This window comes from Leptonotus elevatus, chromosome 20 (assembly GCF_054856555.1).
Source record: "Leptonotus elevatus isolate MCC_2025b chromosome 20, RoL_Lele_1.0, whole genome shotgun sequence".
Lineage (NCBI taxonomy): Eukaryota > Metazoa > Chordata > Actinopteri > Syngnathiformes > Syngnathidae > Leptonotus > Leptonotus elevatus.
This window is the reverse complement of record NC_141258.1, coordinates 13,025,658-13,047,590: the sequence shown is the minus strand read 5'-3', so window position 1 is coordinate 13,047,590 and position 21,933 is coordinate 13,025,658. Positions and strand designations below refer to the sequence as shown.

Below are 21,933 nucleotides of genomic sequence, written 5' to 3'. Positions count from 1 at the left end.
CATTGTCATTTGATATCTGCAAAGATAAGAATTACAGATATGAACATTTGTTATGGACCCAATGACTCTAGAATGTGGAAACATAGAGCGGATAGTGCGCTAACTCATTTCCTACAATCCTGTTCTCCTCACAAAACAAGCCAGTCACTGTGACGACCTTGCAGAGGACAGTTTGGCCATAAGACACAAGTCTCTTTTCAGCCATCTTCCCCTGTGCCACCATCCATCCCCCATTTAATCCCTCCCCTTCATACACTGTCTGATTTTAATGACCATGGGGAAGACAATATCCACTCAGAGAGGAAAATGGCATTTGAGGGAGAGCTTTCATAGGCATTCACGACATTCCCAGCCTGATTCTTCAGCTATGTTCAAGTGGAGCATGTACTTTGTAACGAATATTGCCCGTCACCCTCAATTTTTCCATTTTATGTGCCTTTTTAAACATTTCCCCCTGGGGAATGTGTGTGCGTGTCTTAACTCTGTGTTTTCAGTTCAAAAGGACTCTTTGAGTTTCCCTCCAGCAGGGACTGGACTTCGTTTTATAACCCCCAGGAAACGCATATCACAGCTCCGACAGACCTGAAATCCTGACTGATAAAGCAGTCCCCAGACCATCTTTTATGGTCTGGTCTATCCACAAGAATTAGCCATGTGTTTTTTGGAAACAATGCCCCAGGGAAGTTATATGGTACAACATTGCCCTCCAGCGGTCACTATCGGTTATCCTCAAGAATCCTGCCGCTCCTAATTAATCTGAAGTCTACATAATTCGGGACATACACGGACTCTATTTACTTGACTGACATAAAGTAACTCCTGTTGTTTATCTTTGTACACAACCTGTATGTCTATCTCAAATGAATGATGTGTGTAATTTCTGTAGCCACCTAAGTTTTTAGCTAATTAGTAAGCTTAGCGGAGTCAATAACTTTATGATCGCGGTAATGTTTTAAATGTGTTCAGAATGACAAATGAAGCATCTGGCTTGTCAATTCTGATAAAAATTTTTTATCAAATACTATCCCAAAAGCTTGGTCTCAGTCGACTAAGTCTACTTCATGCGCACGGAAGGGGCGGGACTACGGCCCGGCCCCCTGCTGACACAGTTTTAAAAACCAACGCGAACGAACTTCTCTCTCTTTTCCTGAACGCTCTTCCCCTCTCCTTTGCCCTATGAACTGCTCAAGGACTCTCCCATTCCTGCTACTCTTCCACCCGCTCTCCACCTCACATGAACTTTTCCTGATCATCACGAGAAACGGGATCGCTGAGGGTGACCACGCGGCTTCTTCCTTTGAGCCACAACGCGTGTCCCAAAGCGCGCATCAAGCAAGGACTTGCAAACACCCCGCGCATCCCCACGGCGCGCGGGTCTGTTCCAGCTGTAAGTACGAGGCGCCCCGCAGTGCCCACACAAGGACCTGCCGCGACCTCCACGCCACGCGGGCATCACCGACCAGCAACCAGAGACTCCCGGGCAGCATTCCAGCTGGACGTGCGCCAGCCAAGGACCTGCGGCGCTTCCATGCCGCGCATGCACCTTGCCACCAACCGGAGACCTGGCGCAGCATTCCAGCATTCCAGCATTCAACCAAAGATCGATGCTCGAGTCTCTCTCTCTCTCTCTCCTGTGTGACTGAACCAGTCCGCAAGTTGCGCCTGCATTGCAATCTGACCATATACTACTGGTGCAACGCTTTTATTCAAACATAAAATAATTTACAGGTCAAACGCTTCCATCTTTATCCCCATCTACCTTTTTTATCTTAGTTAGGTTGCAAGTTTTCTTTTTATCTTTGATTCACATTTTTAGTCAGTTTCATTAATAGGTTAGGCTGTGACTGATATATGTGTGTTTACTAAATACATTTGTTGTCTAGAAATTCTATTTCTGCCGAATCATTTGTGTTTACTGAGTGGATTAGTAATTCTCTTATGAAAGCAAATAACTCCATGATTAACTAGCAACTAAGTAGCAACTTCAGATTATGAATACTTGATAATTGGATTTTTATCATTTATTTTTCTCCTACAAACGAAGTAACGTGGTGCCCTAGAGGTTGCTGAGGGAATTACAACTCCCCTCAGTACCGTCTAAATTTCTCATAAGCCATTACGGCAACCCAAATAATCGCTACAACTTCAACTCTGAAAGACGTAACGGTCAAAACTGTATTTGGAGAGGAGATCTCTTAGGATAACAAAGAGCGAAGAAAGCCATCATGCAAAGAATCAAAACTAAAATATAGTACTGTACTGCGGAAAGCAGAGACCTCCACCAAGATTGAATTGTGGTCACTATTTGTACGTGCTTATGCTTGTTTTACTACAATGTGGCGAGCAGCTGTTTCTGCGGTCAGTAGTGGGCACCCTGACAAGAATAGGGCAGTATATGACTGGCTTATATTTACACAATCAATGTCACCACAGACAAGGTGCAGTATAATGTACACACGAAATTTCGATTTGGGCAGTTGTGGTACCATACTGGACAGTTAGGTACGCAAATGTCATGGTCACTTATTTGGATTTTGTGGTGACAAAAAAAATAATCCATGTTTTCTCTCTCTCTAGCTGATTGGATGACAAGCAGAGGTGGACATTATAAAACTTGACAAAACAATGACCAAAAGAAACAAGGAACACACAACTAAGGCCCCGGCCACAGGAAAGACAGTTTCAACGTATCCTCAAGTTTCTTACCATTTAGGCTGTTCGTCCAGACGACGGTGCGGTTTCGTAGCTTGAAACCAATAACTTTTGAAACCGGGCTCCAGAGTGGAAAAATTTCAAAACGAGCCCCGTACGCGTTCGTCTGGACACCATATGCAGGATACTCCTCCAGTGATGACGTAATGATCGCAGATTGATGACGTATGCGCCAATTCTCGCGTGAACACTCAAACCGGCAGTCTGTCAACAACAATGGAGGATAGCCGTGTCATAGTTGTTTTGCGCAGCCTCCTTAGCGTGCTTATGCTTTTGCAGCAAAATATTTTGTTTCTTTATTCCGTTGTTCAACAAGCGGTGTTGTACTTGAATCACCCGTCATTGTCACTTCTCCTGTGTTTGTCTTTTTCACGTTGTTTTGATTCACGCAAAGCCATGTTTGTTCTGTGGATTGCAATAAAGTTAGGAAAAAAAGTGTTTGTCTTCTTCGCTGATTCTTCTTCTACACTTTCCGTAAACTCCCTTGGCATATACATAACAGCCGTTGAACATCCTCAGCATCTTTTTTTGGGCACACGCAAGTTTTGAAATGCTTCTGTGTGAGGTGTGTGTTTGAGGAACAAAGCCGGCTTTGCTTCCGTCTGGACGGGGCCTAAACTCTAACCAAAAGTAACAAACTTGGACCATGATAATAAATAGTCTTAAATGAATTTTGTTTGCACACTGGAACAGCACAACAGGCTAATTTGATTATATGAAACTTTGACATGAGGATTCTGATTCATTATTTGAAAACAGTTTCAGTTTTGTCAACTTACAACTTCATCTTAAGTACTGTGCATACAATGTGGATAGATTTTTCTCCCTGCTCCTTTTGATCGCACCTTCACACAGACAGGCAAAAAAAAAACAGTCTAAAGGCACTTTGGCTATCAAGGGGAAAGCGGGCATGTGTTCTGTCACCCAACACGGTGCCCCCCACCACCCCCATCTTGCACATCCCTCCTCATGGTGCAACATAAAATATTGTAATTAAAATGCAAATCATCAAACTATAGGAGCGTACCATTTTCTTCCCCAACTCCAGCGTGATTCTTAAAACATACATAAATAAAACATTGTGAAAACATTGTGTATCCCTTTGCCTGTCAGTCTGAGCTGTGAAATGTTTAACTTGTCATAACACTCTTCGTATAGTATAATGACTTGTAGTAAATTACATTTTAAAGTGCTAATTAAGCCATGCTTCCACAGTTTTAATGATGAAAGTAAGTCAAACATACTGCAGAAGTAATGTATCACATAATTTAGATTATAATCTCATAGTAGCCTATTATTAATACTTTTAAAATGACAGTAACTGGAAACGTACGATATGCCAGTATAACATATTGTAAATAATTTCCAAACAGTATTAATAACATGTTAAAACCACTTTATTTTTTGCCTCCACTATTCAGAGACCCCGAGTGGTTTAGTCGTATCTTCACATCTTTCAAGATCAGAATATCAGCTTTTGGCACAAAAGAATGGTTCTTTATGAAACTTCAATTGATCCAGCGAAGCCGCAATTCCTGTAGGAAAAGTATGTAGACATAATTTGAAAGAACATACCCAGCCAACCGGCTGAGCTGTCAGAGTCATTGCATTGCCTCTGGTGAGCAAGAACGCTGGAGCAGACCTTGCACTTTAATAGAAAGCCTGGAGTCTTGCTCCAAGAAAACCAGGAGCCTTCGTAATGAACGTATGAGATGAATTGCAGCTGCATTTTGCCATTCAATGTGACCGTTCTGCACTGTGAGAATTGTCGTCACGGCGAAGTGACAGTATTACTAAACTTCTTCAAAGTTTCAGGTACTATTGGCCTACTGTACAGAGTTAACGATTTAACAACCCTGGGACCAACGAAGTCCAGATTTAATAGATGGTAAGTACTAAATAGTGTCCCATCCACTCCAAATGTCCATTTGTATAGTTCAGTAGTTGCTACAGATTGTTAGTTTCAGTATTAATTACTGTTGTTTAGTGGTGTTGGGGCACAATCAACTGGCACATGCATTTTCAGGTTGTGCCGCTGTTATAGATCATCGATACACAGTCCAGACTTGGAGCAGGCTAAGAACGTGCCTACATGGCGGCCATTTTGGAAGGTGACAGTCCCCACAAAGGCAAGCAATGGAAAGCATTGATATTAGCTTAGCATCACTGTAGCATGCAGCTCATCGCAGCTGTCATAACTATCTAATCATTTACAGACAGCGAAAGCTGTACAGAAAAATAATTTTGTACTGAATACAGTATATATATATATATATATTTATCAGGGGTGTAAATCTCTCCAATCAAGACGATTCGATAAGCATCTCGATACATGGGGTGCGATCCCATACAAGGACGGTTCGATTTGGTGTAGCGATACAACGATTATTTGATTATTCAACAATTAGTCAATCGTCAAATTAATTCATAATGATTTTGTTACTCCGTTTGAATATCTTGTTCAGTGGTGGTCAAGTCCGGTCCTCGCGAGCTGCTATCCAGCTTGTTTTCCATGTCTCCCTCCTTCAGCGCAGTTAAATCTAATGATCAGCTCATCAGCAAGCTTTGCCAGCTTTACAGATCAACTTATATTTTGTACTAGTAATGTGTTTTGTGTATTCTTTATGTTTACATGTTCAATATACCAAAAAAGATAACAATCCTGATCATGAATCAGGTGTGTTAGTGGAGAGAAACATGGAAAACAGGCTGGATAGGGGTTCTCGAGGACCGAACATGGCCACCCCTGATCTTGTTTCATTTAAAATTATCTAAATCTTTGAATTTGCACATTTGCAAACGTCTGCTTTTATTTTGGAAAACAGTGAGCAACATTTTTGCATATGTAATGTTCTGACATGCTGCAGACCAAATTAGTAACTATCAGTCTTTTAAAATGCTGTTTTAACATGCATCTGCCTAATAAAATATTATACTCATAAGTTGTAACTATTAATGAATATCTTTTTCAACGTGCCATCTTACTTAATGTAAACTAATTAACTTAAAACAATTACATCTTAGTTACTTTCTATTACGTTTACTCTTGTGACAGTGTCAGTTCCTGTATATTACCCATACATGCAGTGAATAAGTTGATGTATACTTAATGCTTATCAAGGTTCTTCTTGTGGAAAAATAGCTGAACTTGATCATCACGATGTCACCTATCATCAGGCTTGGGGAGTAACGAAATACATGTACCGCCATTACGTAATCAGATTGCAAAAAAATATTGTTACTGTATTCCATTACAGTTACAGGAAAAAACGTGTAATGAGATTGCAGGTACATTTATTAAAAATGGGGATTACGTCGAGCGATTACAATTTCTACGATACGATTTTATTTTGTCTTCATGAGCATGCTCAATATTGGAGTAATCCGAAAGTAATCCAGTTACATTACTGTAATATTATGGTACTTGGATTACATTACTAACTACATTTTTAGCAGGTAACTTGTAACTGTAATGGATTACATTTTAAAAGTAACCCTCCCAACCCTGCCTATCATATTCCATTATCAGTAACGAGGGCTGGCACTTTATTGCTGTGTTCTACTCAACCCATGTTTTTGTTTTTGCCTGTGTGTGACTCGTTCAATACCCTGCTTTTTAAAACAACTCACTGTGTGTCAAACAGGAGTCTAGTTGCACATCATATCGGGGACGTTAATGATTTTATCATGTCCTGAAAGCCCTCATTCTCCACAACGCAGTATGGCTTACGTCTTTAACAATAAACCGAGTTATTAAGGTCCTTATTACCTTTCCTCTGGTCCTGTCTGTCTGTCCGTGCGGTTGAACACTGCGGATCCATGCCGGCTCTTCAAGCGTGTAGTACATCTGCCGTACTTGTGGTTGACAGTCTTTGTACATGGCGACACTTTTATCCAACATTTCATTGTTCATTTAAAATAATCATATCTTCTATACTTTGTACATTAAACTTGCCGGAGCACGTTGTGAATCTTGTCCGCGTGACCGCGTCCCATTCAATATATGTTTTTACTAGAGATGGACTGATTATCGGCCAGGCCGATTATCTGTGCCAATATTTGGCATTTTGACAAATATCGACATTGGCCTTTTTAGGAAACGGAAGGCCGATAAAGCTGGTATCTGCCTGAGCGGCGAATGCTTGCGAACGTAGCAAATTTAGGGTTTTCATCAAGATTTGTAAGATGTTCACAGACAGTTTTTACTTGTTGCAAAAACGTTTTGAACATATTCAGACAAATTTTCACTGTTTGCGAAGATCTTTTACAAACACTGACGGAAAAAAAAAATGTTGCTACATTCACATGCATTTGTCGCTAAGTGAGCTACAGGGAACTTTAATTTATGAATTTATTTACATTTCCACTTTATAAAAAAGCTGACACTAGGAACTCCCTACACTTTTTAAAAAATATATTAGTTAAGAATTTATGTTAAAATTTTGGAAAACTTTATTTCATATAAAACCTTAGAGAACTATTTACTTGCTGAGTTTTTAATTTAGCTTAACGCATGCTGATGATCCTGGATTTTTTTTTAAACAAAGCTGTCAATTCTTTATATGTTTAAAAGTAAAAAAATATATATTTATTTTTTTCACGAGAATATTTTCTCTTTTACGGCAAACGAATATCGGCTTGAAATATTGGTAAAAAAAAAAAACATATCGGCCTATCACTACTAATTACTATTAAAATATGTTCGTAGTGTTACAGGTCATAAAGGCTTGGAATCCCAGATAGCAATAATTGGTTGCTGTGCAAACATGCCAGACTAAAAGGCAAATGATGAAAGACTGAAGACACTCATCTTGTGCATTTCATCACGAATTTGCTCTCTCTATCTCAACAGGTTTCCCAACTCATCTCATAAACTTCATATTTACGATACTTAATTGCACCAATACCGCCTTCTTGTGTACATAGTCAAAATATCCATACAGTGTAATTCTGAAATAATGAGCGATGTAACTCAACATAGTTAAGATGACTTGTTCCTACATTTTTTAATACATTGCTCAGGGACTGATATACTCAGAATATTAACTATGAAAATACATTTAACATTCATAAAGTCATTCAAGCTAAATAATCAACCTCATTTTGTATCACAATGCTATATGCTATGTTGACACATTCTGTTCCAGACTGGTTATATCTTCAGCGAAAATTTGATGATACAAAAATGTATTTGTGTTGGTGAGCGCATTTGTCTCCGAGCCATATAAGTGGACTTTGGGTGACTCGATTTGTAGCTACCATTTTGGGGAAAAAAAGGTGATAGATGTTTGGTGAAATGGTCGCTAAGTTAGCTAAATTAGCTAACCATTTTTACCACAATATTTTTTTTTAAATCTAAATAAATGCTTAGTACAAATTACCTACAAAACAAATATTAGTCTGTTTACATTTTCTTGAATATTACCTACAAAATAAACTTGATCACATACAGTATTTTGAGTGTATCATATTAGCATGATGAAAGTATTCTTCTACATTTTCTGTTTAAATTGCAGCCTATTTTAAAGCGAAATACAACACCAGAGCCACAATATAGGATAAGCACAAAGCCTCCTTGTCTCTTTGTATAGAACAAAGGCAAAGGCAGTATTTTGCCATAGCCGAGTGCAGGCAGGTCACCCGTTAATCATATATTTGCTACGGGTGTGACATTTAAAATACTTAGGCAAATTACGTTCAACACAACAGGTCAGGAGAAGAAAATCATGTGTGAAATGTGATATCGATGTCTCACCTTAACAGGATTGTCTTTCAAACAGGCACCATATTATAACTCTGATACTACTTGTGAGCGACAAATATTGGCAGAATGAAATTTCCTATTTCATGTCAGTGCAGGTCACTGAAGATACAGTACTCGTGGAACTAAATAATCCCTGAGCACATGTTGTCTGATGCCGTAATTTCCACTGTTTACTTTCTCAAAGATTTTTGCTGCTCGCTGTCAGTGTTTTTATGCAATAAAAAAGGTTTTGCTGCTCTGGAAAAGACACAAAGACACACTCAATTGTCATCAGTCAGTTGGCAAATTCAGTCTTTAAGTATTTCAAGAAGTAAGCTCAAAAATAGAAAACTAAAATGTACCAGTCTGACCTTTGATTCCAGTTACCTCAAGCATCTGTTATCACCGTTAGATTTTTCCATCCTATCAAAAATAGCAATCAGCAAACAGTGGCTTTCAAAGTGCAGGACAGTGAGCCTCCCCTCAGATAACACACCAGACCCAGAGCCACATATATTCTATTTATTTTGCTCACACTGCTGCACTTTCACTCTGGCGCCCCAATGGGAGGCCCTTCTGAATTTTTATAATCAGGTTTAAGGAGCTGTCTAGGCAACACAGTATTCTGGTTTCCCTCCACGTTCCAAAAACATGCATGATAGGTTAATTGAAGTCTCTAAATTGCCCATACAGTAGCTCCAAATGTGAAAAATTGTGCCCTGATTCACCTCACCTTATGCCCATATGCTCTAGCTCATAATATCGATCGAATCTTTAAATCAAAACTTTTATCATGCATCTTCCTTAAATGTTTAAAAAAAATATATATAAAGTGATTGGCTAATGTCTATGTTTCGCATAGGTTGAATGATTGCCTAATGAATCTCACCTGTGTTGTGTCTGCCTGTTTGTTTGGTAGAGAGAGAGAGAGAGAGAGAGAGAGAGAGAGAGAGAGAGAGAGAGAGAGAGAGAGAGAGAGAGAGAGAGAGAGAGAGAGAGAGAGAGAGAGAGAGAGAGAGAGAGAGAGAGAGAGAGAGAGAGAGAGAGAGAGAGAGAGAGAGAGAGAGAGAGAGAGAGAGAGAGAGAGAGAGAGAGAGAGAGTTTATTGGTGACTACTAGCTTGTTAGTGTCATATTATTCAACACTGCAAGTGTGGTATACAACTATATTCAAAAGTATTATATTTACAATAATATTGTTCCCACAGGTATTTTGTGTTAATTTATAGTGCAGCCCATGCTCAGATGGTGTATTAATTTATTTAATTTTGGCACTTTTGGTCCTCCATAAGAGGGTGGTCATCTTTTCTCATTGTTTAATAGTTAAGGGAGAATGATTTTAAAAAATTGGTATTCTAGAAAGAAGTAATTACTAACGCCAATCAGCGGAGGGCAGCGTTTACTAATTTTTGTGTATGACCTAAAGAAGAGCCACATGCAATGTGGATACAGCCGTGTATGCGACATTTTGTGAACGCTGTGCATTAAATGTATTATATTTTGTGTTTTTCAGCAACTCAAAATAAAAACCCACTAAAATTAAATGTGTAGCGCCAAACTGCATCCTGCACCCCGCTACACAAGTCTATCTTTATTAATTGTGAAAGTATAACTTATTGAAAGAGTCGAATATACAACTTCAAACTTCCGCAATGGCTTTAAGTTTCAGATAAAGCCCTGTCGTCCGTTCTTAATGGCTAATGTAGAGATAGTCATGTAATCGTACAATTGTAATTGTTTGCTACTATTATTTTGTAAACCTATTTCACTGGCGGAAGAGCATGTATTAGCATCGCTATGCTTGTAGCATTGGTGATACATTCGTTGAGATTATTCATATTTCGTATCTTTTTCAGATCATGGCCTTCAACTGACACCCAAAGATTACAAAATAAATAAATAAATAAATAGGTATGGTAAGATTAAAATCTATCTGTTTTTATTCATTTCAGGGAGGGGCCATTTTGATACTTGCTGTCGACTGAAAATGACATCACAGTTGTGCAGGGAGCCTTGAGCAGCTGTGATGTCATTTCAGTAACAACCAATCACGACTCAGCTTCAGAAAACACATGAGCTGTGATTGGTCGTTATCTGAGACTTGAGCAACTGTGATGTCATTTCCAGTTGGATGCAATATTAACTTAACGTGTAAATACGGTTTTTAATACGTTGTCCTTCACTCCCAAAAACGTGTTTATAATTTGTTTTTTTTGTTTTTTGCAAGAACATACATAAGGCTTTCATGCAGCTTCTGACATGAAGAGGTGTCTTAAAGCAATGGTAGTTATTACCAAAAAAACAGGTGGCAGCAGAGTACAAGAAATCAGCCAGGGCCATGTTGGCTCTTTTTGACAGTGTTTTAAACCGGAATGTGAATAATGATTCAACTTAGCTGTATTCTAATGCGAACTGTCTGTCAAAATTCTGTAAACCAGCTGGGAGCGAAGGGGGTTGTTTCAGTGAAAATGGCTGGGAGTGAATGAGTTTTAATCAGGAGACTGTTAAACAATGGTAGATTATGTTGAGTTCATTATATAAATGAATAGTTTTAGAAAATACAATATATGGAAACTAATGGGAAACCCTGTGATAGAAATGTTTTTCTTACCACAGATAGTATGTGAATTAAGGCAAGTTTTCGGATAATGAATAGCCCCAAAACACCTTGGAAAATAAATGTTTCTGTGTGAGAGCGCAACTTAACAGTTCTGCCTCTCCATGCTCACAGCCTCAAGGATAACATCTAGAAAACGGTGTTCCCTTAAAATACACTCTATCAGTGGAACTGCAGCCCTCCTGTTTTTGCCCCAGGTGGCATCTCAAAATTGAAACCCCAGTTTCATTGACCCCCCCTTCCTTACACCTCTACTTGCAGAAAAGACAGGGTAAACATTTAATGAAATGACTTATCCAACAAGTTCCTTAAACACTTTTGGAAGTTGTGCTGGTCCCTTTATACATCACTAACAGCCAATGGGAACTGAAATGAAGCGTGGGAGGATAGAAGAGGCTGGTAATAGGGAAATGGGTGCAGTTTGTGAGGGTGGATGGGCGGTTTGGGTGGAGGTTGACTGTTTAAACACTCACAGACGCCCATGCGTGTCGAGAATGCCAATCCTTGGGGAAATCAGGGCACGGGAAGCCGTCAGGCTCCCCCGGAAAGATCCCCTTTTCTAAGCGCAGAGATCTGACATTTTTTAAATGTGAAGCGGCTAAACCACCTGCCGCACAGAGAGGTTTGATATGAGTTTAGATATGAGATAGACAGGGGTCTCGTTTGTCGAATTTTTCGATCTCATTACTCCCTTTCTCCTCCTTGCTCCCCTCGCTGCTTTTCTCTTCAGATTCATCATTGTTGAGCAATAACTTTCGGAAGTGTCTGGGTGTCTCTGTAATGAGAACAACCCCCTGGATATTATTGATCTATGTCCTCAATTACCTTGCAGCTCTCAATTATTTTACAGTATGCAGTTCCAGCTCCTTTACTTGCAGACGCTATTCAGGATAACTTGACTCTCCAATTGTGTCGCTTTCTGGCAAAGATTAAGTGTTGCTGCGCTACGTACTGTACCCTTTCTGATTGATTCTGTGCCTTTATACAATCCCTAGAGACAAGCGTATTCTTTGTGATCCCACAATGCATTGGTGATCAGGTCTCTGTATATCTCTACGCTTTTAGACCCATGCTGTGTTTTTTAATATCAAATATACTGCAAACAAGTTCTCATTATTTTTAGGGGTGTCATAATTAGTGCGTTAATTTTGAGTTAATTTAAAGTTTCTTTAATGCCTTGATGCGCGATTAATGACCGCCCCTGACTTGGAAAGCCTGTACTGGGGTAATTCCAGTCACAACGCAGCAGACACGTCCATGTCAAAATTGAGCAGTAATAATAATGCATAGATTTGTGGAGACTGGGGTCAAGTTGTACTGTACTTTTTTTTTTTTTTAAAGTTTCTTCATGTTAAAGCTTAGATAGCGCTTAATATGAAAAGAAAAATGCACTGAGCTGTCACGTATTACAAATGCAATTATGCCATCTAGTGGCAGAGGAAGTACCTCAACACAAATCAATATCACACTCGTTTTTATTTTTAACTCAATTGTATGAACTATTATGAAATTACTGTATCAATGACTAAAAGATGCAGCCATATTTCTATTAGTTTATTACCCCCCCCCCCACACACACACACACATTTATGTTAACAAGAATATTAATACTTTGCAATTGTGAGTTAACTATTGAAGTCATGCGATTAATTACGATTACAAATTTTAATTGCCTGACAACCCTAATTATTATGTAATTTTATGTGGCAGAAGTAGAAATTCAATAATGATTATATGACATAACAAAAAGGAAATATAGGCTGTAAGTGATGTAACCTAAATTCACACTAAGTGCCTCAAAGCAGGCAAAGGAAAGACTCCCATAATAACTTGGGGTTTATTATCATCATACATTATTAAAATCCCTTGCATGCTGAAGATAAACCAACTCGACCTGGAGCATTTGGAGATTACCCTGAAGCATCCACATCCTTTACCGGGCAAGTCCATCAAACTGTTGCAGTAACATCTGTAGCTGCTTATCTCATACCTCTTGAAATTGTTGTGACTTTACATTTTATCAGCATTTATCTTTTGTCATTTTATTCGGAAAAGCATAGTACGACATGTTCAAAAGGATTTGCACGGTTTTAATGGTCTGACACCCCAAAACCCTATGGCATGTGGAAACCAGATCACCCCAGCTGAAATCCTCCAGGGGTAGCCCCTGGGCCTTTAGCAGACCCTTAAATAATCATAGTAGATCACATGTAACATGCCCAACAACATCGAATGCAGACTCTAAAAACAGTTGGGTTAAAAATAACCCAAACTCGATCAAAAACGAACCAATTCTACTTTTTGGGTTATTCAATTAACCCAAAACGTTGGGTCAAATGAATAACCCACAAAACAATCTAAAAAATGTGGCTGCCTGGTGGATTATTATTAATTTTTTACCAATTTATTGGGCTAAATAATTCAAAAAGTTGGGTTGGTTAATTTTTCAATTGTTCGCAATTCAATTGTTGTTTTGTGCATTATTAATCTGACCCAGATTTTTGGGAAATTTTAATAACCCACAAAACAACTCAACAAACCGGGTTGCTTTGTGTGTTTGACCCAACATTTTGGATTAAATAATTCCAAAAGTTGGGTTGATTCATATTTGACCAGTTGGGTTATTCAATTAACCCAAAAAGTTGGGTAAAATTAATAACCCGCAAAACAACCCCAAAATGTGGCTGCTATATGGGTTAATAATTTAATTTTTACCAACTTTTTTGGTTAAATAATTCAAAAAGTTGTGTCAGTTCATTTTACACCCAATTCAGTTGTTGTTTTGTTGGTTATTCATTTGACCCAGCTTTTTGGGTAAATTGAATAACCCACAAAACAACCCAACAAACCGGGATGCTTTGTGGGTTATTATTTAATTTGACCCAACGTTTTGGATAAGATAATTCAAAAAGTTGAATCGATTCATATTTGACCAAATTAAGTTTGGTTATTAAATTAACTCAAAAAGATGGGTCAAACGAAGAAACCATAAAACAAGCCAAAAAAAATAGATCGTTTTGAGGAGTATTAATTTAATTTAATAAGTCTAAAAGTTGGGTTGGTACTTTTTTTTTTTACCCAATTGGCATTATTTTTTACCCATCTGTTAACGTGAATGTGCAGTTTAGCGCTGGCTATATTTGTGATCTTAATAAATCCAACCTATACAGTCTCTGAATAGTACAAGCATCAAAAAGTTTCTTTCAATTTACTGAGTACTTTTCGGCAAGTAGCAAATCATATTTTTCACAGTACACTGGGTCTGTCTGTAGAAGGTCGATCAGATAAAAATCTGTGTGCTGCAGGTTGTTATTGCAGAATTAGAACATTAGCCACTGCAATCCATCATTGAATGGTTTGTTCTTGCTAGCTAAAGCATGAAAGGTCTTTTATGCTTTTTTTTTTTTTACTGTGATTGTATTTTGTAACAGATGTCTGATTAAATCTAAATACAACACTTTTTTCTTTGATGACTTTCTTATGCTTTTATTGATTATACTCTAATAAAGAATTTGTCATTTAAATGTGGTTTGAATAGTGCAGTTTGGGTTCCCTGAGCACAACCCCCGTATTGTTGTGTTTTAAAGATGACTGGCGCCCTCTAGCAATCAAATGAGAATATACAGGAACAGGAAGAAAGCATCAAAATGGTGTGGTATGCACCTGTATAGTTAAATCTCAACATGTATCATTCATGCCATTAAGTAACAAAAGCAGACACTAGTTGTTTTTGTTTTGTTATTTTAATGGTTCTGAATTCTCTTCCATCACATAAGGACATAGTATGTAAGTATGAAACTTCGTTCTAGGATAAGACTACATGTTTTGACAGATGTCTAATGTCTAAATAAACGGTGTGCCAATATTGCTACCGCTGAGAAGATGCTACATCTGAAACCTGAGCCTGATTGGATGATGGATGGGATGCAAAGAGGTATTCATGTAGATTACATAAACTCCAAACCTGAGCTAGACAAGGAGAAATCTGTGGTTTTAATGGAGAAACACATTTCAATAGCATTACACTTACATTGAAAATTGTCTTTAAGAGTTGAAATCAACTTTCTCATCATACATACTCACTAATCAACTGACATATTAACTGTGTTTCAATTTTGCAGTATACACAGTAAAGTACTAGTTAAATATTTGTTTTCTACCTTCTCTACACATCCCAGTTTCTGGATACCTGATACTTACACTAACTGTGGGTGTGTTGAGTTTTGGGTGCAACATCAGGGCGGGGATTTGAGCAGCTGAATAACAAAGAACTGAACAAGCAAAAGGCCACTTAGGGATATTTATGGAGAGCAATTCGCTGGGCCGTTTATGGTTCATAAATTGGACTTGAAATATCACCGTGAAGATGACTTACTCGCTGTTATATCTTCTGACTTATTGAGGTCTGGCTGAGTTCTTCATTTTAAATGAATAGGGGTTCCTTTTCATTCTGACAACAACATATGGCGAGAACACAAATGCCACTTGTGCAATATGCATAAAGATCAAGTTACCATGCAGATTAATGCCAGTAAATCAATTAAAGCCAACAATACCATTATTATTAACATTATGTGAAGGTCAGGTACCACGGGAAGCAGCCTGAGCAGAGAACCTAACTTGGTCCATCTCCTCCAAGGGGATCCTGAGGCATTTCCAGGCCAGCTAGGAGAGAGAAGACCTCTTCAGAAAGTCGAATCTCCTAACCTTTACAGCACCTTTCCTTAACCTTTGCGGGAAATGTCATCTGGTCGAGGCGAGATTGAAAAGACCATTGGAAAAGACAACACTGTTTGAAACAAGTTTGGATCTTCTTTTCCAAACAATGCCATCATGGGATGGCAACTATTGCTGTCAATTCCCTTGAAGGATTATGGGTGATACATAACTCCTTTTGTAAAGGTTTATGATGAGTAACCTGGAGTAAAAGTGGGTTAAAAATTGCATCAAGGCACTTTAATGCATTTTTAGAATTCAGACAAGCTTTTCTTCAAGTAAAAAGTACTTCAGATAGACCAAAAATAATAATAATAACAATAAGTTACATGTTGCATGTTTAAGAGCTTATGAAACACTGGCTCAACAATTATGCTATCAAAATATTGTGTTCCCATACCTTTGCTAACGCTGTAAAGTGACTAAGAAGAAACGCAAAATGAGGTATGACAGCAGATCAAATTAAATAAAATACTTTACTTGTCTGTGTTTCCGTTGATTAGATGGAGACTTTTTAACAACAGGAGCTGGTAGGTTAAAACAAAATAAAACCATGATCTTGGTTCTCTGAATTTGTTGCTGTCGCCCTTCAATTCATGATACCCGGTTCACGTTCCTCCATATTGTTGCTGTTTCTGGGTTGTTGTTTTTTCCTATCAGAGCTCCGGATCCTCACTTTACTTCTTTTATACATCGCGTCGTTTTCTAGGTTGAAAAAGTAGCAAGCCTATATATTTGTTTTATGCTGCTGTTTTTTGTTTAGTTTTTATCAGCTTTAATAGTTTGTTTGTACTCTACACACATAAGCCTATTTGTGGAGTGCAAAATTTAAAAAAAGTTAGGCTATAGTGTAATAAAGTAAACAAACTACGATTCACAATTGATTGTTTGACCTTCTTTCTCCTATAACCTATGGCTGAACAGTGATAGTAAAATTAATACATTGAAAATAAACCCCAAAAGCTCACATATGAAATTAATAGACAAATAGGAAAATGAAGGAAAGTTTTGCTATAATTATAGTTAATTTTGGTTAGTTTTATCAACATAAAAACATATAAACATAAACTCAAGTGTATAGTTTCAGTTATCTTTAAAACATTCCTGTTTTTATTTGTATTACGTTAAAATGTTTTTGTTGTTTTTTTAGTTTCAGTTATTGTCTTAGTTTTCGTTATCTTTAACCTTACCCACCATCACTGAATTCAACTGAAATTATTTTTTTCATTGTGAGGGAAGGTTTGTAATACCGTATAGTCCTATATGCAGTATTTGGCTCAACTAATTGTGTTGGTAAAATATTAGAAACACATGCAGCACATTTTTGCAGTTCTACGATACACTACTGCATAGTAAACATGTTTTCGAATACAACTCTGACAGTGTAAATACAAACAGTGCATTATTAGTCGTTTTGTTTTCAATTATTATTATTTATTTATTTTTTTGTCTATTTATGTATTTTTTTTAATGAGAGACACAGTACACTACATTATACTGGGTGCTGTCAAATCACCCATTGTTATTTCTACACTACATAGATATTTAACACATACCGAATTTACAGTGCAATAATATTTGCCCGTTCGTGGATGATGTTTTTCACGCTGTCCCTGAATGCATCAAATCGTTTGCATGCATGTAAAATGTTTTACAGTGACGTAGCAAATAAGGCGTGGCTTGCCCGCAGGTGACCCGAACACAGAGCAGGTGCGAAATCTGCGACATGTGCCTCCTGAAAAACAGGTTGACGGGCCGAGTGCCGTTACACGGGCCCGCATCTGGCCCTCCGCCGTTATGGCCGCCAGCTGCGTGGGCAACTGCGCGCCGGTGTTCGTCCTCGCCATCATTTTCGATGCTGCTGGTCTGCTTGTACTTCTGGTGGGGATTTTTGGCAATCTCAATGTGGACGGCCGCTACTACGGAGATTTTCTCATTTACACGGGCTCGCTTGTCATTTTCCTCAGTTTAGTGTGGTGGGTTTTGTGGTACACCGGCAACGTGCGACTGTACGCCGATCACAAGAGCGGATCCCTGGACATCTCTTTCACGCATTGGGCGAGGAAGCTGTCTGAGAGGCTCTCCAGAAGCGCCATGAAGTCTCTGGAGAAGAAGAACTTCGGCAAAGAGATGAACGGAGCCGCGCCTCGCGATGAGCCCACTCGAATTACTTGGGAATTGACAACAGGTCAGGACAACAGGGCCTTTGATGGGGGGACTGAGTGTAAATCGGATGGTAAAAACGTGGAGTTGGCTGCGTTGAAGAACTCTGATGTGAATCTGCACACTGTGGAGAACAAATCAGAGAAATCTCTCTGCCTGGATAAGGTGTGTATACGTTTTCTACATTGTGATTCATCTGCTGTTTATTATGGGGTTTTGCGTGTGGGAAAAGAGTCACTATGTTAAAATGACTGCCATAAAAATGTTTATTGCAACAAAAGCTGGAGTTGACCTAAGAGTTCACCTCACCACCTCTTCTTCCGCTACAACCCCAAACATCTTTTTGTTTAGAGTCATTACTGAAACTTTATTCCCTAACCTACTTTGTCTCTTTGACCCCATCAATAGTGCATGTTGCATTATTTATTTATTTTTTTGCAAAAGTTCAGGCATACCTTCAAAAACATGTTTGACCTGCAAGATGCTTAGCGTATTGAGTCAACAAGCAATGGAGGAGGCGGGACTTCCGACTTCCGGTTTTTCACCCATCAACTTAGTTTCCGTTTCCGGTTTGCGACGTGTGGGCCGCGTTCCCGTCGACGGGTGCGAGGCTGCGAGTGTGTAGTGTCTGTCTCAGTGTCCCAAGCATTTCAGATAGCCGAGACGCCCTCCCGCCGATGAGCGGGGAGCGCGTGGTTGGGGGGCGCAGGAGTGGGGGTGCGAGTGTTGGAACTCGGCCAGCAGTGGCCTGAAACGGCGCTCTCGATCGCTCCTCTGGGGTTGTTTGCTGCCACCAATTTAAGTCTGTCATCATCACTGCTTCTGATCAGTCATAATCAGGAAATGACTCACTTTATTGTCATTGATTAAATGACAATAAAGTGAAGCCCATGCGCTCTGGAAAACATTTTACCTTAAGATATAAAATACACCATCATTGATGAGTTGAAACATTATTATTATTATCATTATTATTAGTAATAGACCGATTATTGGTGCCGATATTGAGCATTTTGATGAATATTGGCCATTTTGAAGAATCATACGGCTGATAAATCCATTTTTAAAAAAAAGTGTTCAGGAAAAGGGGAAAAAATCAGAGAACTAATTATTAAAAATTTCATAGATGCTTCTGACCCTGGGAACTCTGCACCTTCTGTCTTTGTTTGAAATTAAAACTAGATCAATAAAATGTTAATACTTCAGATATATTGATGTTTTAAATTAGAGACCTATTTACTTAAGTTTTTATTTTAAGACATGCTACTGCCCCTGGAAGATTCCTGAACTTTTTGTTAAATTTGAAAAACAAAGATGTTTATTGACCCAAAAAAATTTGAACACTTCAATATTTTACGAACCCTAAACATTGTTCAATAAACATGTGCTGATAAAAATACAAATCAGAGCTGGAGTTTGTATTTTTTACATTTTTTATGCCAATATTTTCCCTTTTAATGAAAATGAATACCGGCTCCATATATCTGTATCGGCGTCCTTGACTAATAATATATATATATATATATATATATATATATATAAATAATGAATGAGCCAGACTGGTTCTGTTCACCTTCACTGTTCTGTTTTATTTCAGCCAACTTGTAATCAGGTGGAAAGCCAGACAGCCTTCGGCCCAAAAGGCGCAATTGCATTTTAATGGAGCTCAGCGGTTTTTATTGATCCACAGGATGAATAGTTGTAGGGAGACAGGGGAGAAGATACATAAGGTCTCCTCGCTCATAAGTACACCTTATGCACATTCACATCACACACTAGTTCCAGTTAGTAAATTTGAATGTGCCTTCGCCAAGTTCTTATGATCATGAGATGTGTACTGTGTGAAATAGTGCAGTCAGATGAACAAACACTGCACCCCGAATGCCGATGTTTCTTCCCATAAATGTTTTTCTTTTTTAAAACATAAGGCACTGTCTTATTCATGAAATGTTTTCTTTTTGCCGCTTCACTCGGGTGTTCACTGTGAATTTTCCAGCAGAGCTCGACTCAAAACAGATTAGTTCATTATTCATCTGAACGTTGAACAACTCCATGTGCAGCAAAATTGCCAGTTTAGTTAACAAAAAAATGGCAATGCTGAATTTACTCGGGTCGTGTTATCCAGGTCATGTTTGTAAATGAGAATTAGTTTTTACCTGGTTAAATAAAGGTTGAATAAAAAATACAATAATACAAAATTGTCCCTTTTTTTAAATTTGTATTTCATGCAACGTTAAAAAATCAAATTGAGTAAAAAAAAAATTTAAAAATCTGTGTATAAAAAATGTGTGAACATTTAAGTCTTTTCAAAATGTTGCTTAATTAATTTTTTTACACTGCACCAGTGCTACTCCAACACTAATCTACAGTCGTAAACACTGAGTAGTGTTGATAGCAGGCATGTAGGCCAACGATATTCAAACATCACCAATTTTTATCTCTGTTCACATTAAAAGCCGAGTTAAAAGTTGCACGTGGGTGAGCTTGAAACAAAAATCAAATGTCAAAATATACTTTTGAGTCGGGGGGGTTACATTAAAATCCAAACATGTCACCTCTTTCATACGAATACCATCATATCTGTATAGCTCTTTTTTTCCTCACTTTACTTGTTTTAGCGTCTCCTTCAGTATGAGGTTCATTCTAGTATCTACGCCCTCGAGGATTAAGGTGTAAACTTGCGAGTGTCACTCTGCATAAACTGTACATCATTCAGTGCCAAAAGTGCTGACTCGGTTGTCCGTCACACACAGTAAGCAAGGTTGATGAGCTTGCTTTGGGTCACAATCTCGCTTAATCCCCGAGATTAAACCCGCAGGACTCGCCACACCCAAATGTAGCAATGACAATAGATTATCTAAGGGTTATTTAAACACTTTTGTACTGCAGAAACAGAGACCAGGATGCCAATAGTTAAATGAAAAGACACAATTCAATTGTTGTGCTTGAAAATGTTCTGTTACTCCTTTGGCCTGATATTTGCATTGTTAGTATCTGCATACAATGCCACTGACAAAAAACTCTCTTCTTCATCACAGGTTGGATTCCCATGAACGATGAACGGGTGATGCTTTTCAAAACTGTTCTAAAGACTGAAAACCTTGAGCGAAAAACCTAGTGTCACTTTTTTATTTATTATTTTTATTTTTTTAAGGTTTTTTAATCAGGGACAAGCCAGACTCAAGGCAGACGGGCTGCACACAGAAGAACATCTTTCATATGTAAATAGCAAATTCCTATTTTTTTTTAAAGTGTCAATGTTTGGAAAAAGAGAATGTGGAATACTTTTCAAGGAATAAAGTTTACCAGCAGACAATGTTCTTCCAAGATTACATTGCATTGTTGAAGGACTACTTTTGTTGTTGATTCACGTAATACAAAATGCATTTTGGTAAAACATAGTCACGTTATCTTTTGTAGTAATGTTCCATTTAAAAAGCAACAATGTTGGACTGCACACAAAAAAAACAGTCAGCATTCAGATGGATCTGTAGAAAATAATGCTGCCATCAGTTCAGCCTTGCATGTGGACTGAGACGGGACAGGAGCACGCATTTTCTTAAGTTTTTCCCTTCAAACTATTTCCATGAGTTGTAAAGGTCAACCGGAAAAGCGGTGAAATTTGTTTACGCGCAAAGCATAGTTCTTTAGAATGGATTACACACACGCCTTATCTCGGCCACTGCCTGTTTTTCTTGGTGGCTGTTTTCCCGGATGTGGCTGGCTTCGTCCTCTTCCTTGTGGACATCGTTGCTCCCTTTTTCTTTTTATTTATTTTATTTTATTTTTTAAAAAATTTTAGGTCTTATCTGGAACTCTCAACCTTTTCATCAGCCTGGTCTTCTGGATTTTCTGGTATCTTGGAAACCTGGTGGTGCCAAAATGAAAAGTGGTTACCTGGATGACAGAACAAAACTGCCCTGTCATGATGATAATGTGAATTTTTCACCCCAAAAATATTCTGTACAATAATATATTCTATA

General features: G+C 38.3%; 1 protein-coding gene across 1 annotated transcript; it reads left to right on the top strand.

Moving 5' to 3' along the window:
- The first annotated feature begins 17,545 nt into the window (after positions 1-17,545).
- On the top strand, positions 17,546-21,124 carry LOC147157135 (transmembrane protein 238-like). The gene is made up of 2 exons (XM_086065027.1): positions 17,546-18,115; positions 20,989-21,124. The coding sequence occupies exons 1-2, from the start codon at positions 17,585-17,587 to the stop codon at positions 21,001-21,003; spliced, it is 546 nt and encodes a 181-aa protein (XP_085921153.1). The 5' UTR covers positions 17,546-17,584; the 3' UTR covers positions 21,004-21,124.
- The last annotated feature ends 809 nt before the right edge of the window (positions 21,125-21,933 follow it).